The following is a 16,283-nucleotide window of genomic DNA, read 5'->3' on the forward strand; positions in this document are numbered from 1 at the left end:
ATAAGCACCTAGACACTAGCCTGCTATGCCAAAGGTCCTCTAATTCCCTTACTGGTGGTGTTCATTCCAGTGCTTAAACACTGATGTGGGGTCAGGAGGAATGTGACAGACATCCCAAAATACTGCCTCTGATGGAGTAATATTCAGTCACAGCCCATCTTGGGGTGGGTGACTACAACTAGGCTAAATTACACAGGGAGGGGGAGAAGAGACCACCTCACACAAACACATGATTGCATGTAAAGCCGCAGCGTGCTTCCTTCCTCTGATGGGCTGACTAATACAAGGCTCAACGAGAGCTGTGACCACAGCTTTTTGCAGCCTTGTTTGTGCCCAACTACTAAAAACACACTAGGGCACAGGTTGAGCATCTGTTGCAGACAGAACAAAAGAAAGACAAACTACTTCGTAACTTTTGAGATTTGATCCTCTCAAAGTGTTGATTCGTTAAGATTAAATAACAATAAGCTATATAACAAAATCAGCTGCTGCACCTATACGCCATAAACCAAAGGATTGGGCATTACTGCAGTAATGTTTAGCCTCATGTTATTACCCTGTCATGTCAGTTGTTGAGATCTGGAGGCTCCTTGTATGTCTCCTGTACACAGTGACCATTGCCTTCTAGCAGACTAAGAAGTCAACCATCCAGTAGACTGGTAGACCCAGTGCTGTACATATGAACTGTGGTAGTAAAGTGGGTTAATAGCCTTGATGCAGTGTTGTCAAAACAGACGTATGGCCAGGCCAACAAGTCAAACAGGTCATTATTTTGTTAGTAAACATACCCTGCTGAACATAGCAATTAGCTTTCTAGCGACTGTGGAACTCTGGAGTGAGTCCAAACCACAGAGGGATCCAGACCTCTGAATCTGGCCAGTCCTTCCTCTCAGACTCATTGAGCAGAATTACCACCTTGTAATCAGGTTCCCACTGATTAGTTTGACCAGCTTTCATCCTTAGTCACTCTCAGCTCCCACCGAGGGCATTCCATCCAGATAGCCTAACTAACCTGTTGCTAGACCAGTCTGCCAGTGCCACAGCGGGTATCAGTGCTGTGGTCGTCTGTTGCACAGGCTGATCGATTCACAACAAGCAACAGACAATGTTTGTCTCAGCCCCAGGGATATATGAAGAGATATTCTACCTAACAGACAACAGACAATGCATCTGTTCTTTGACTGCTGATTGGTTGGAGTGGGACAACGACTGGCGGCCGGATCAAAACCATTTAAAACCCACGCCGGAAGACACAGGGATGACGATGTCATTAATAACAACTTTTTCTACGAGAAGTGTTGTCTGTTGACAAGAGACTTGTACAAAAAAAAAAAAAAAAATATATATATATATATATAACATGGCAACTGCACATGTTGTGGTATCCCGGGGTGTATAACTTCAAGACAATTGCACAGAGCCAGTGTCTCATTACCTTTTGACATATGCAATATACACACCTCATTAACATGGTATTGCTACAATATATCTGTTTTGTTAGCCACCATTATGTGCTTTGAGGTACCTTAGCTCCGGTTGGCTAGCTCAACTGGCTTAGGCTAAATGTCAATGCCATGGTGATGCAGTTTAAAACGAGCGCTTCATTTGTGCAACCTGGAGCAAAGCAAACACTAGGACACCCTGTGAAGCCTACCATCTGTATGTGGAAGCTCTTACCAGATAACAGGCCTAGGTGTAAACAGCGGCGTGGTCCATCTCCAACAAATCTGGAGATTTCCCTCCATTGTATAAAAACAACTATATGCGTTCTGGATACAGTTGAACCTTTCCTCCCCAACACGTTTAACTAACGCAGGAAAACATGCTTTGACAACATGCCATGACACCCTGAGTTAATGTCTCCACAGCCTACACTATCTGGAGAAGTCAGGACACCATTTTGTTACAGCAGTGTCACGTCAGCAGTGAGAAATCACTTAAAGGCCTGATTCAGTGTTGAATTCATTTATTGCCGTCACAGGGAGAAAAATCTGAATTTGTGGTTGGTTATGACATAGCCTATTCTTTGACTCCCAAGCATTGAAGACATTCCTTTAAGCTTAACCTTCAGTGTCAGAGCAGCAGAAAGACAAACAAACAGAATCCATGGTTTGGTGGGGGAAGACAGCTGTTGGCCATTATAGGCTATAGGATAATGTGATGACATCCTAAACAAGTGTATGCTTCCCCATGCAAGCATTCCTTTAAAAAAAGGTCCAAAGGACAGCCGTAAAAAAAAAAAAAAAAGATTCATTCTTTAACAGATAAGAGGAGTGCCTTGAAGTACTCAGCTGAGCAGAGGAAGACACTGGAGGGAGCTAGGCATGAGCCACACTGAATTCTAGATATGATAGCGATCAAGTTTTACTATCATGACAAAGTATATTAGGGCACAAAGGAAGGGCGTAGTGTGGATGGTTGTACTTCAGATATCCCTGTGCTTAAAAATGGACACTTGGTTATCCAACTGGTTTCTCACACTTTTCAGACCTGTTCCTTTCCATTCCATGTGGACTGTTCCATGAAAGTCCCGTTTCCTCTCCGCTTTCTCTGGTGAGGGGGAGTGTTCAAGGACACGTTACACAGTTCTGTTAGAGAATGCACATGGGAGGGTGATGTCATCGGAATTCAACAGTTCAGTTGACATTGGCTTGATTAGCCCCATGTGTGGTGTGTCCTCACCTTGACTCCGTCCCATTGATTCTTACTCTGGTTACAGCTACAGTGCTGTCACTAACTGAATCAGTCCATATTCCTCTTTCCCTGCCAGAAGGGTGGGTACTAGCAGAGACAGGAAGAAAGCAGCTAGCTCAACCATTACATAACACCCTTCACCCTAGCATTCTTACATCATTTGTAATACTCGAAATGGTGGAAAAACAAACCTGGCAACTGCACATGTTGTGGTATCCCGGGGTGTATAACTTCAAGACAATTGCACAGAGCAGCTGCCGGCACACATCAATGAGATCTCAGCGGAGCAACAAAACGTGACAGGCAAGAAGTCTGTATTTAATAGATCCCAGAGATAACGGTTATCCTACAGTGGCAGAACAAATACCAAGACACCCGAACTTCCGCCTAAGGAAAATACATCTTGTTCCTGGTCCTAGCCATACTGCCTTTTAAAAGGCAAGGCGTTTCAGTAAAACTAACAAATAATTTCAGTTAAACTGGGAACTGTTGACTTTCAGCCTCACCACTTGTCCGTGTAAAAACCAGAGACCCTGCTTGGCTGTGTGAGTCATGATGCCACAACCTGGGGGGGTATCGCGTCACCTCCTAGCCAGGGTTCCATCTTTGGTGAGGTGCTCTAGTTTACAGTACAGCAGAACTGACCTATCAGCATCCAGCTTTGCGCGAAAGACAACTGAAGTACAAATGGTGGGACATGTTAAATGTTTGTTGCTGGCCTCCGTCCTGGTCAGATACAGCCTAGTCTGGAAGATCAAAGGCCGGATACTCTTTAAAGGCTGCGCTGTTCAAATCTAGGTGTAGTCAAGACAACAGAAATGGCCCTACACTTTATAAGGACTAGACCCGACTCTACAAAGTGGAAGAGATTGGTTCAAAGAGGCTCTACTGTAGCTTAAGTGCTGTGGAATATAATAGTGTTATGGATGCATGTTCGTGTTCACACAGAGCTGGGCAGTATACCGTATTTAACAATCTACCAGTATTGATGCACGGACCGATTTGAGTTTTTACTTTACCTTCTATAAACGGTATTTGAATGTTAGGTCTGTTAAATGTGATACGCCATGAGTAGCAAAGTGAACAATAAAAATGGACGTTACACGAGTCATCCACCTCCACTCCCTCTATGCCACTTCCCACAGACCTAGCCCTGCAGTCACTCAAGGGGCGCATTTGTTGTTCCTTGACCGACACTTTTGTTCAGTCTGTACGGCCAATGCAGCACTGTTGATAACGATGCCGTTTTCACAAGCGTTCTATAAATTACACTATTTGTTTCTCTTACGTCTGCAAACAGCTAGCTTGTCTTTTCTTAGCAAGTTAGGCCTAAATTGTGTTAGTCACTAATGCTAATCGCTAGTTAGCTGGCTACTGAGTCAGCGCAAATGTAATTGGCTATATAGCCTGATAATACCAGTGATGGCATAGACCTATATCAGCATGTTTGTGCAACAGTATCTTCTAAATCAAAAGTGGAACACCAGAAGCATGAATATGTTAGCTACATGAAGTAGCTAAAAGACAACATTCAATGAAGCCAAAGATTCTAGGGTCCCCTAGGAAACACTTCCCTGTCACAATACCTCCTCCCTGGCATTTTCATTTGTCGTCATGTCAAACACTGTATTGAAAGAGCCTATTATATTCTAACCATAGAATAACCATTATATTTCCATTGAGGGCTGGACGGTATACCGCATTTTATGATCCCAGTATTGATGCAGGGACCGGTTTGGGTTTTTAACTCTACCTTCTATACTGGTATTTGAATGTTTGGTTTATTTAAATGTGAGACGCCATGTGTAATGTCAATTTTTCATAGTTTACTTTGCTACTTAAGTCATATCTCTCCGCTTTTCTCAGACCTAGCTACGCACCCGTCACTCAAGGAGTGCATTTGATGTTCCTCAACCACGAGACTTGCGTTCAGTCTGCAGTTGTCACTGCTTCTTAATATAAATACACTAGCATTCTACAATGACACTTACTTTGTTTCTTACATCAACACAGCTAGTTTGTCTTTTCTTAGCAAGTTGCCCTAAATCTTGCGAGGTTAATTGTTAGCCGCTAATGCTAATAGCTAGCTAAATAATGTACTGAGTAAGAGCAAACGTAGCTAGCTAATACAGCCTGATAATACCAGTGATGGTGTAGACCTGAAATCAGCATGTTGTTTGTGCAACAGTATCTTCTAAATCAAAGAGGAATATGCAAAGCAAGAATGTTAGCTACATGTAGCTAAGAGAAAACATAATGTAGCTAAAGCTTACAGGGTCCTCTAGGAAACACCTAAATTCGTGCCCTGTCACTCCTTCCTGGCATTTTAATTCGTTGTCATCTCAAAAACGATTCAAAGTGCCCACTACTACATTCTAACTTTAGAATAGTCGTTCTATTTCAGTGATTCCAACAGCTTTGCACTAATTCTCAAGTCAAATCGCAATTACAACATTTGGTGAAAAATAAATCCTAGATTTGCCCATATCGTGCAGCCCTACGTGGCAGTGTGGAAATTCAATTGGGCAGTGGTGTAAAGTACTTAGGTCGTTTTTTTTGGCATCTGTACTTTCCCCATTTTTATTTGACAACTTTTACTTCACTACATGCCTAAAGAAAATAATGCACTTTTTACTCCATACATTTTTCCCTGACACCTAAAAGTACATTACATGTTGAATGCTAAGCAGGACAGGAAAATTGCTCCAATTCCCGCACTTATCAAGAGAACATCGCCGGTCATCTGCTTCCTCTGGTCTGGAGGACTCACTAAACACAATGCTTTGTTTGTAAATTATGTCACTGTTGGAGTGTGCCCCTGGCCATCCGTACATTTATAAATTTAAGGAAATGGTGCCATCTGGTTTGCTTAATATAAGGAATTTGAAATTTACACGTAAGTACATTTTATCAATTACATTTACTTTTGATACTTAAGTATATTTTTAAATAAACACTTTTAGACTTTTACTCAAGTAGTATTTTACTCTGACTTTTACTTGTCATTTTCTATTAAAACATATATTTACTTTTACTCAAGTATGACAATTGGGTACTTTTTCCACCACTACAATAGAGTGCAGAAATTATTTAAAAAAGTTTGTTTTGGTTAAAGTTGAATTGAACAGTATAAAACAAATCAGAATGGAGAAAGACTTGAATGTATGTGATGCACCCTAGGATCACTCACAAAGCACCCTAGGATCACTCACTACTCACAAAGCACCCTAGGATCACTCACAAAGCACCCTAGGATCACTCACAAAGCAAATGTAGAACTTGTGTTATTCAACAACTAAAAATACTGTGATATAATATTTCGGCCATATCACCCAGCCCTACACTTATCCTCACTTAATAAACATTCATCAGCATAATCCGACTGCTTATTCATGCTTCATTCAACCCCACCCTACAGCGCACGGCAACCGGTTCCATATTTGTGCTGGACCTTCAGTACCACACTAGTGTACAACCTGTTGCTCATGACGTGATGGTTTTCCCTCAGAGCAGCAGAGTTAATACAACCACATCAACCAAGCCAGTTCAGGTCCGGACACAAACACCCCGTAAAGTCCCATAGCAAAGTCGATGAAGCCATGACAATCTAGTAGGGCTAATATGCATTTTGACACGTCCTTTGAAAAGTTTCCTGGATTGCTAATGCGACTCACTCCATGCACAGCTGTTCTGGAGGAGGAGTGGCAAACATAAGCAGCCTAGTGAAACTGGGGAGGGTGTTGAAGTGACCTCACCTCAGACTGTAAGCAGGGCGGGTGAATCATTAATACATTTGCCTCACATAGTAGATGTATTCATGATATTTTTCTCCGCAAAGCTGAATTTTCTGAGATGGTATTCCCAAGTATGCTCGTTTTTGGATACTGTAATGGTTGGCCCACTGTGTAGCTGCAAACTACTGTACTTCCTAACTCTACCAACTTAAAAATAACTATCCACTAGTCTAGTCCTGGTAGTAGGCAGAGTAAAGCCTAACTCCTTTACCCCTTTGGGTAGAAAGTATCAAAACAATAGCAACTAGAACAGCCAACGCAAACAATCTTACTACAATGATACATTAAAATACCTGTTTGGAGCAGATGTTTTTCAGTAGAAGAGTCATTAACATTTGGTTGTATATTCTCAAAGTGCACGCTGTGTTCATTGTGAGCACTGTTTGTTATGATTACTACAGAGGGGTATACTACAAACAGGATCAAGGAGTTAGCCAGCTTATCTGATGTACCACTTGGGTCAGCAGTCATCAACAGGCAGAGCTAGAGAGCGGCTGGGCCCAGGGCCTCACGGGCCAATTAACTGTTTACACGGCCATGCCTTTCCCAATCCTTCCTGTTCCACTCGCCCATCTTTCCAGTCTGAAGCCAAACTCTGTTCCACTCACAGGCACAACCATTTTCCTCTGGAGGCCACCCTCGTTCCGCCTCTCTCTAGTTTGTTCAGAGTTCAACCAACCCCCCCCCCCCTTCAATCTTCCATAGTATTACCCTTCATGACAACAGCAGCATTACCCAATTTCTACCCTCAGGGTTCTTTAACATCAAAACATGTCTACACTTTTTATTTTTTAAAGGTCAGCAGAGGAATTTATCCCAAGAAATTCCAGGAGCTCCTTGAGAGTTACTTTTGTCTCCCAGCCCCTGTACATCCAATAGACAACTACGACAGGCTCTTAATTTGAGGACTCTAGCTTTCACTCTGACTGGTCAAACTAGTTGCATAGGCTGAGTGAGAATTCCCTGTCCTTGTGTCCACATTTCTAGACCTCTGCATTTTATTAATGGGAGAGGCATAGGGAGAGGCTTCAAGCGGATATGGCCTGTCTGGTTTTACCCTGAAGGTAACCTTCAGAGTCAGGCATTTGAAACACTGGTTTTAATCAATTCATTCATAAAAAAATGGTACAGGAGTTCAGAGCGACCCAAGGGAAGGAGGGTGGAACCTTCAGCAAACTGAAACACCTGCACCATAAAAGGGACTCCTGAGTGACATGACCATGATCAAACCCAGGTAATATACACTGGTATCAGTTTCATAAAATAACCTTGTGTTTGGTTTAGAATGGTACTAGACAGATGGAAAAAGTTCTTCCTGCATGACCTCACATCTGTGTTAATGTGATTTTAATGAAAGATTGTGATGTGGCTCTTTGGCAGAATCAGTAATACGATTATAGGGGAGCGAGCCTGAGTAGCTTGCTAGACCGAATCATGCCCGTACGTACACTCACACTGGCCTGCCTGCCAACACCCAGCAAAAGCTGCAAAACCTCTTGGCTTGTTTATTTTTTTTTACAGGGAAAATTATGTGGGGGAAGGAAAAGACAAAACATCTTAATTTGAGAGTGGTCATCAGTTGACCAGAGGAAGTCAAGCTGTTGCCATGGTGTACTGAACATAGCCCGTCCGTCACATCAGCACAAACTGATTGCCTGGTTTAGTTCCACATGACAGCTTGATACTTCCTTCCTCAATGTCCTCATCTAAAAAAAAAAGTTTAAAAAGAAGAATGAGGTAGGGCTGGGCAATATGGCGTAAAAATCATAACTAATGAGCAATTCATGATACAGTAAGTTAGGCCTGCCCAACCCTCTTCCTGGAGCTCTACAGTCCTATGGGTTCAGTCCAACCCTAATTTAACACCTGATTCTACTAATTAGCTGCTCAACAAGCCCTTAACTAGCTGAATCAGCTATGCTAAATTAGGGTTGGACTGAACCCATAGGACTGTAGATCTCCACAAAGAGGGTTAGGCAGCCCTGTGTAACAGTATAACTTTAGACCGTCCCCTCTCCCATACCCGGGCTCGAACCAGGGACCCTCTGCACACAGACAACAGTCACCCACGAAGCATCGTTACCCATCGCTCCACAAAAGCCGCGGCCCTTGCAGAGCAAGGGGAACCACTACTTCAAGGTCTCGGAGCAAGTGACGTCACCGATTGAAATGCTATTAGCGCGCACCACCGCTAACTAGCTAGCCATTTCACATCCGTTACACCTGGACTAAGTGTACAAAACATTAGGAAAACCTTCCCAATATTGAATTGCACCCCCTTTTGCCATCGGGACAGCCTCAAAATGCATTCCACAAGGATGCTGGCCCATGTTGACTCTAATGCTTCCCACAGTTGTCCGGATGTCCCTTGGGTGGGGGACCAGACACACACGGGAAACTGTTGAGCATGAAAAACCCAGCAGCGTTGCAGTTCTTGACACTCAAACCGGTGCGCCTGGCACCTACTACCATAGTCCTTTCAAAGGCATTTAAATATTTTGGTCTTGCCCATTCACCTGCTGAATGGCACATACACAAGCCATGTCTCAAGGCTTAAAAACCCTTATTTAAAACAGTTCTCCTCCCATTCATTTACACTGATTGAAGTGGATTCTCTTTTGTTCCAAGTAAGCTTTGTTGCACCATTAATGCTCAATGCACTGTATTTCAAACAGCCTGGGATAATCTATGCATTTAGGGTTTGTTAAATTATACCTAGGCTAAATATAAGCCTTCAACCTTAAGATCCACTAATAATTACATTTTATAAAAATAGTTTAAAGTGCTTTTTGGAATAATCATTTCTCTGGTTCAAGTTTATCTATGAAAATGCCCTTTGTTACTAAATTTACCAGAACCATGCACAACCACCAATGACCAACTTCTGTTAGCAGCAATTATAAAATATGAGCGCATCTCAAACACTCAAGCATAAGACCACCTGCTATTGGAGGGGTAGGCAACCCTGTTCCTGTAGTGCCACAGGTACTGAGAGATTTTGTTCCAACTAGGCACCACACCTGGCCAGAGGGGGAAAAAAAGTACTCAATTGTCATGGTTGAGTAAAAATACAAAGTAAAAGCTATACATCAAATGTATATCAAAAGCTAATTTCCTTTATAAAACTTTATTTTTTACAGCCAGGGGAACACCAACATAAATGCTTCCTTTGTAAATTGTTTAAATGAGTCCACCAGATTAGAGGAAGTAGGGATGACCAGAGACATTCTCTTGATAGGTGTGTGAATTTGACCTTTTTCCTGTCCTGCTAAGCATACAAATTGTAACTAGTACTTGTGTCTGGGGAAATGTATGGTGTAAAAGGTTAATAATTTCCTTTAATAAATGTGGTCAAATATAAATAGTAAATACCCCCATAAACAACTTTAGTACTTAAGTAAAAATTGTTTACCAAATTGATCAGTTCAGTAATTGTCTAAATTCAACCCACCTGTTCTTCAGGGTTAGTTTAATCAAAAACATGAAGTGTCTGCAGCACTCCAGGACCAGGGTTGCCTACCCCTGTGCTAGTGAGTAGCCAGCTAATCTTTATATTTAAAGTCTTGCCAACTTGGATCTATTTGCTTGCTAACAAGGTATAACAGTAGAACTGTTATGAATACACCCTCCTAACATAGCCTGTTCACTTTGTTTAGATCAAGTGTCCTTCCTGGATAAGATGCTCATTTCTCTGAATGAGAATGAAGGTAAAGGTTAAGTTGTCCTCTATTACAGTAAAATAATGTCTCGTTTCAGTTTCAATATGACTGATTATGTTGGTATAAATCTGAAATGCAAATAGAGAGTTGAAACTGCTTGTTGTCAGAGGAAGAATATGCTCTTTCATTGTTGTGTGGCAGGAGAGGTGCTTGGTGTCAGTGTGAGTGGAAAGGTGCACAGTGCACACAGCAGTGAAGGAACGAAGGAGACGAGACCAAAAAGACAAACCCCCATAAAAATTAAAACAAATAACCTTGGTTCTTGCCATACAGGCATTTGGAACATTGCGCTAAAACATTAGACATCTCACCCAGCCCTAATAGAAGACACTATTATCAGAAATCAAGACTGAGTTTTAGTAATACTTCTCACAAGAAAAGCTCCCGTGGAGATTTCAGGATGTTCTTCGAAATGCAGACATTCTCAATTATGACCAATGAGAGGCTAAACCCTAACATAATGAAAAGTTATTAAAAATAAAAAATAAGTGACTGACATGTTGAGTTGGTTGGGTAACAGGGGGTACAGAGCAGGCAGACTTATGGAGGAAACCACTCTTGAAACAGGAGCACATCCTCTGGCCTGTCCCTCTAGTGGGCACTTCCATGTAACAGGCTAGCTCCCTGGCCAAAGGCCCTGTTTGCACGTTTCCGTTCCCCCCCAAAATCTGAGACTTTCTGTTGCGGGACATCCCCCTCAGGCGTAGGACTGAAGAGAGTGGCCCAGGGCCAAAGCTGGACCAGAGTAACTTGGAACTTGTGGAATTCCCTGGGTCTTGCTCTTGAAGATCCTCTAGCAGCGACTGGCCCAAGAGAGCGCAACATTCCTCATCCCTAGTCCCTACCTTATTCAAACTTCAGCCTTCATCTAGCCTGGTTTCAGATCTGTTTGTGCTGTATAGCCAACTCCTACAGATCTGGGACCAGGCTACAGTTCATCACATGATATTTATACAGGCAGTGACACCAAATCTCTGGATGTTACCTGAAGATTAGTGTAATGCTGAATCTGCCCTTTGACAAAATAACTTTTAATGTTGCCATGAAGCCGATGGGAGGCTCACATGCCGTGAGGATTATATGCCAGAGAGCCCGAGTCAATTTCTCCTGTCAACATGGTCTGATTTCAAAGGTGATAAATGACGATCTCACTGAATCACAGCCAAGCCTCTTTTCAACCACAAAACCAAAGAGACTTACGGCAGATAAAACAAAGTCAAACAAGTACAGCCAATTGCTGAGACATTTTACTCTGATCTCAGACTGTAGGCAGGTTTCCATTGACCATGGTATATTCGACAAAAGCAATGTCGCAAAATTTTTTTTACCTAAAAACGGCAGATCTGAGAACTTATTAATTAATGCGCAATTTGCCTAAATGGGTAATGGAAACACTACCCACTGCATTTTTGAAAATTGGTTCTTGAGAGAAAAAAAATGCTAAGGTGTGATGACTAAAAACAGCTGGATGTAATAACAGACACGATAGTTAAATGGAATCTCACCCTAGCAGGAATTGTCAAATCTATTTTCTATGCAAACTTCCTAAATGTCATCAACAAACTAAAAGTAAATGGAAATATAGCTAGTGAGGGACTATGGGTTAGCTGACAACGTCACAAAAACAATGCACACGCTTCAAATGGGGCAGAGGTTTGAGTTGTTGCGATTCTGGATGGCCAGGTAGCTACCAAAAATGACGAGAAACTGCCATGTGGTGAATCATAAGTGACTCATTTCAGCTAGTTATGTCCATTCTTGACAATTTGACACATTTCATGTCAATGCTAACATGGCAGCAATTTTTAAAAAAAATGCTAGCTAGCCAACCAACAACGGCAATGACGTATTTGAGACAAATACATTTGCTCAAGAGCACTTATGTTTTCAATAAACATTGAAGACGAAATATAGTTTACATGTTATCAACAATCTAAGCCAACCGTCTGTTTTGCCCCATAGTGCGCACGCGTCGATTGTTGCGGAAATACAGCCAACCCGTCTGTCTAGTCAGTGTACTCTGTCTCACTAGACCTAGCAGCTGTCAGTAGATGCTCTGCTGTGTCTTAAACAGTTGTTCTAAGTCAATGTAATGAGAACTTGGTGTTGGCTCATGGCTGTGACTTCACGCAGAGAAGTGAGTGAGTGCACAAAGCTGACACTGTATATACTGGAGCAGCTTAGAGGTGTAAGAGACTAGAAGACACCACATGCCACTTTACGCGGGCACAGACTGCACCGATCCCATCGTATTTATCGCTTAATAAGGACATAAAACAAGGTACACACTGCTACCTAAAATAAACCCTGTTCTTGATCTCAGACAAAGATGATCATGACCCTCTGTTCAACCACAATCACACGTCTAGCTAGCTAACTAGGCTAAGGCTATAGTGTAGAGCAGCCATATACAGTAAGCACATTAGGAAATAGGCTAGGCCTACAAGTCAAAGTTGATGCACAGCCAACTGCCTGCCACATGAGTTTATTTTTTTTATAAATTGTTTGTCATTTAGAAGACGTCCTTGTCCTGGTTGAATTATAGGAGCAATTAGGGTTAAACGCCTTGCTCAACGGGACAGCTACAGATGTTTCACCTCGTCAGCTCGGGGATTCAAGCCAGCAACCTTTGTTACTGGCCCAACACCCTTAACCTCTAGGCTACCTGCTGCTGTTTTGCCTCTTGGCAGTTGAATAATGTCATGATTTGGTAGACATCTACAACACTAATAACCTAGCCTATTTCTGTTAGTTTCCATGAAATAAAGCACAGTAGCCTCTTCACTGATGACATTCTAAAGGGGTTGTCACGCACTGAAGACGTAGATGTCGATTAAGGCAGCCCCCGCACCCCTCTGGTTCAGAGGGGTTGAGGTAAATGTGTTAGACACATTTCAGTTCAAGGCATTCAGTTGTACAACTAGGTATCCCCCTTTCATCAAGTAGAATATTAAATCTGCTCTGCTTGTAGTCTTTGGTCTCAACAAATGTCTTCCAAAGACTGCCTGTTACTAGGGGCCTACTCAGAATCCAGACATTAAACAGATTTCAACAATACTCAAATGTATTGAACTTAGTAGGAAATCAACTAAATGTAATTAACATGTATTAATTTGCCCAAGTTATATCATAAGTCATGAACAAACTGAATCATTTTGCACACGTATGCCTACAGTACACTGTAGCCATTGGCAATTAGGCTAATTATAACTGTCTTCTGGTAGAGATGGAAAGACACAAAAACCTTTTCAATTAAATGTTAACAAAAAAACATGTCATTCTGCCAGAAAGGCACAGGCTATCATGATTATTTGCATCAATCCAGTTGACATTTGTTTCGCAAATTCTGAAATAATATAAGGGCTACAGAAACATTGATTTAAAAAAAACATTCTCTGGCTGGTGCTCACCTGCAATACAAGGTAACTTCACCAAAAATAATACATTTATATTTTTCACAGATTAAATGTAGTGTCTTGATGTGGTTTAAGCATTGTTGAGGACTTAATACATCCAATTGTTTTTCCGATAAAAATTTATATTTACTTAAGTGTTATTTTTAGGACGAAAACCAGGAAAGCAGAAACCTGGAGAAACAAAACTGAAAAATAAAAACCAATTTTAGAGCCCGATATTACCAGCAAAAGATAGGCCCACTTCAACACAAGGCCTGCCAAACATACATCCACTGAGCCCCCTGCAGAGAGCCAGCCTAGCAGGGTGATGCTCCATGTGGAGGCAAAGGGTGTGTGCTACCTGCATAATGAAATAAGCTCACCTTTCCATTCTAGAACCTTCAAGTCTTTGGCATAACAATAGGGTACATGCCTAAACAGACAAGTCAATGTTTATTTTCGTACAGTGGGAGTGTGGCCTACTGCAAATTAACATCGGAAACACTATTTTTAGTCCGCTGCACTGAAGGTTAAGAGGTTGACCTGAGCTATTCTGGGCTGCATCACCGATTGTAGTGAACCGATAAACTCTTAAGCTCATCACTGGCTTCTAATGAGACCAGTAGAGTACCAGTTGCACTAGGAAGGGACAATCAATTGTCAAAGCAAGCAAGCAATCTCTCCTGGCCTGAACAACTACTTGTGTGGGCTACCTACAGCTACACTACTCTGCATTGTATTAAAGCTCACATGCAATGTGAATAACAGAGGTGGTTCTATTCCAAACAGTCTGTCTGAGGCTGCCCCAGAGAGTTCCGCTGCACATGTTGGGCCCTGATAACTCCCAAAATGGCCTGCTAAACAGAGGCCCGTCAGTGAAAGTCACGTTACTCTTTATTTTTAGAAATATTCTGTTTCTTCTCTGGCTTTTCCAAATGTGACATTCAATCTCTTTGCACCTAGAAAAAGGAGAGATGAAAGTAGACCAGTGTTTTGAGTGTAATTAAAACACATTGGCATGCCTTGCTAGAAATCCTTGACTTATGAATGACAAGGAAACCTCAGAGGCTTGCAGTGGGCTAAAAGCAGTAGTTAAATCAACTAACAGTGACTAAATTAAGTTAACCGGTTTGCCTGACAGATATCAGTGGTGTCTTCAGGGCTTTGTTCCAGCAATAACCAGGTAGCCGAATGCCTCAACTAACTTGTACGTTGACTCTGTACTGGTACCCCCTGTATATAGCCTTGTTATTTTATTGTGTTAAAATATTTATTAATAAACTAAAGTGACTATTTCTTTTACTGCATTGTTGGTTAACGGCTTGTAAAATAGGCATTTTACGGTAAGGTTGTAGTCGGTGGATGTGACAAATAACACTTGATAATACCAGAGTTTATAAGGCACCTGACCAATTTGACAGACCCAACCCACTGGGCTAGAGTGCATGGAGATTAGGATATTTGCCTAGGTGAAGGAGTGCTCACAAATCAATCCATGATGATGGTGACTTATGGGTGTGTGACAAGGTTGAAACATAAGTCATTTGGATAAGTTGCCTCTAAATTCAAGGAAAACCCTTGTCATTTTTGCAAAGTATTCCACATGAATCATGTTCTGGCCTCAAGACAATGGGTGAATGTTAACATCTGGGGATTTTGGAAGTTCATGCACAACAAATTGGGTTGTCAACAGACCTCACCTGTCCGCAATGTATTCCAGTTTATTGAATAATGAAGGTATTGTTTCCAGAACTGACTACTGGTCCGTGTACAAAATGTTGAACACAGCTGTTTAGAGAAACAAACCTTTGGTAGCTATAAACAAAGTTTAGGGCGACTGGATACAGCTGGTTTCAAGCAAAGCCATAACGTTATAACCTTAACCATATAGCTTGCACAGTCCAAGAGGCAAACTTCAAACTGCATAGGGAGAGACCTGTCAACTAGCCAGATAGTAAGCAAATCAATTTAACCATTCCAGGGCAATAAACTCAACTGCATAAAAACTCACGTTTTGTGGCATTGATGAGATTCTTTCCATCCTTGTAGAGTTCCTTGATGAATCTGTTGGTTTTGTCCAACTCTGCCTCGTGTGACTTTATTTTCTCCCTGAAAACGGGACTGTCCAGGTAGCATTCGCTAAACTCCAACGGGTGTAATCCCATGTCTTTAACGTTAGCTAGATGGCTAGGTCAGTTAGCTAGCATAAGAAGCTGTAAAACTGCTTTATAAAAAATAAATAAAAAAAAGCGCTACCTAGTTAGCCACCAACAACAAGTTGCTTGGGTGTCAAGCGGGAAAAAAAGTATCTTCAACCAACTAAAAAATATATTTTTAGGATGACCAACTAGCTTCTGCTGTTGAAAAGGAGCATTGCATTCCTAATTTAGCAACTATTTTTGTTAGAGCGTGTTCAAGAGTAACAGCAAACCATGATTTAGGTCGGAAAAACTCATGTGTCTTGTGTCAATCCAAGTTGTCGCCCAATATAGACATTCAATTGACAGTCGAAAGGAGAAACTCCTATTTGACAAGTAGGCGTTGAGCTCAAGCCCTCCTCCCCTGACGCGGGATAGGGCGTTTATCCAATTGGCTTCCACCCACCTTCTGATCAATTCATACATTTGCCAACAATGTAAAATATTTACATTTTCTACAAAATACTTACTTATAAAACATCT

The 16,283-nt window shown here is 41.7% G+C and overlaps 1 protein-coding gene across 1 annotated transcript in view; it reads right to left on the bottom strand.

The window, feature by feature from the left end:
• LOC109901293 (rho GTPase-activating protein 10) overlaps positions 1–16,112 on the bottom strand; it is a 64,978-nt gene extending 48,866 nt beyond the window's left edge. Inside the window, exon 1 of the mRNA XM_031837878.1 lies at positions 15,614–16,112. Within this exon, the coding sequence (XP_031693738.1) occupies positions 15,614–15,767 (154 nt within the window). The 5' untranslated portion in view covers positions 15,768–16,112. The remainder of the gene's footprint in view (positions 1–15,613) is intronic.
• Between the last annotated feature and the right edge of the window lie 171 nt (positions 16,113–16,283).

The sequence above is a fragment of the Oncorhynchus kisutch genome, linkage group LG12, assembly GCF_002021735.2.
Source record: "Oncorhynchus kisutch isolate 150728-3 linkage group LG12, Okis_V2, whole genome shotgun sequence".
In the NCBI taxonomy this organism is placed as follows: Eukaryota; Metazoa; Chordata; class Actinopteri; order Salmoniformes; family Salmonidae; genus Oncorhynchus; species Oncorhynchus kisutch.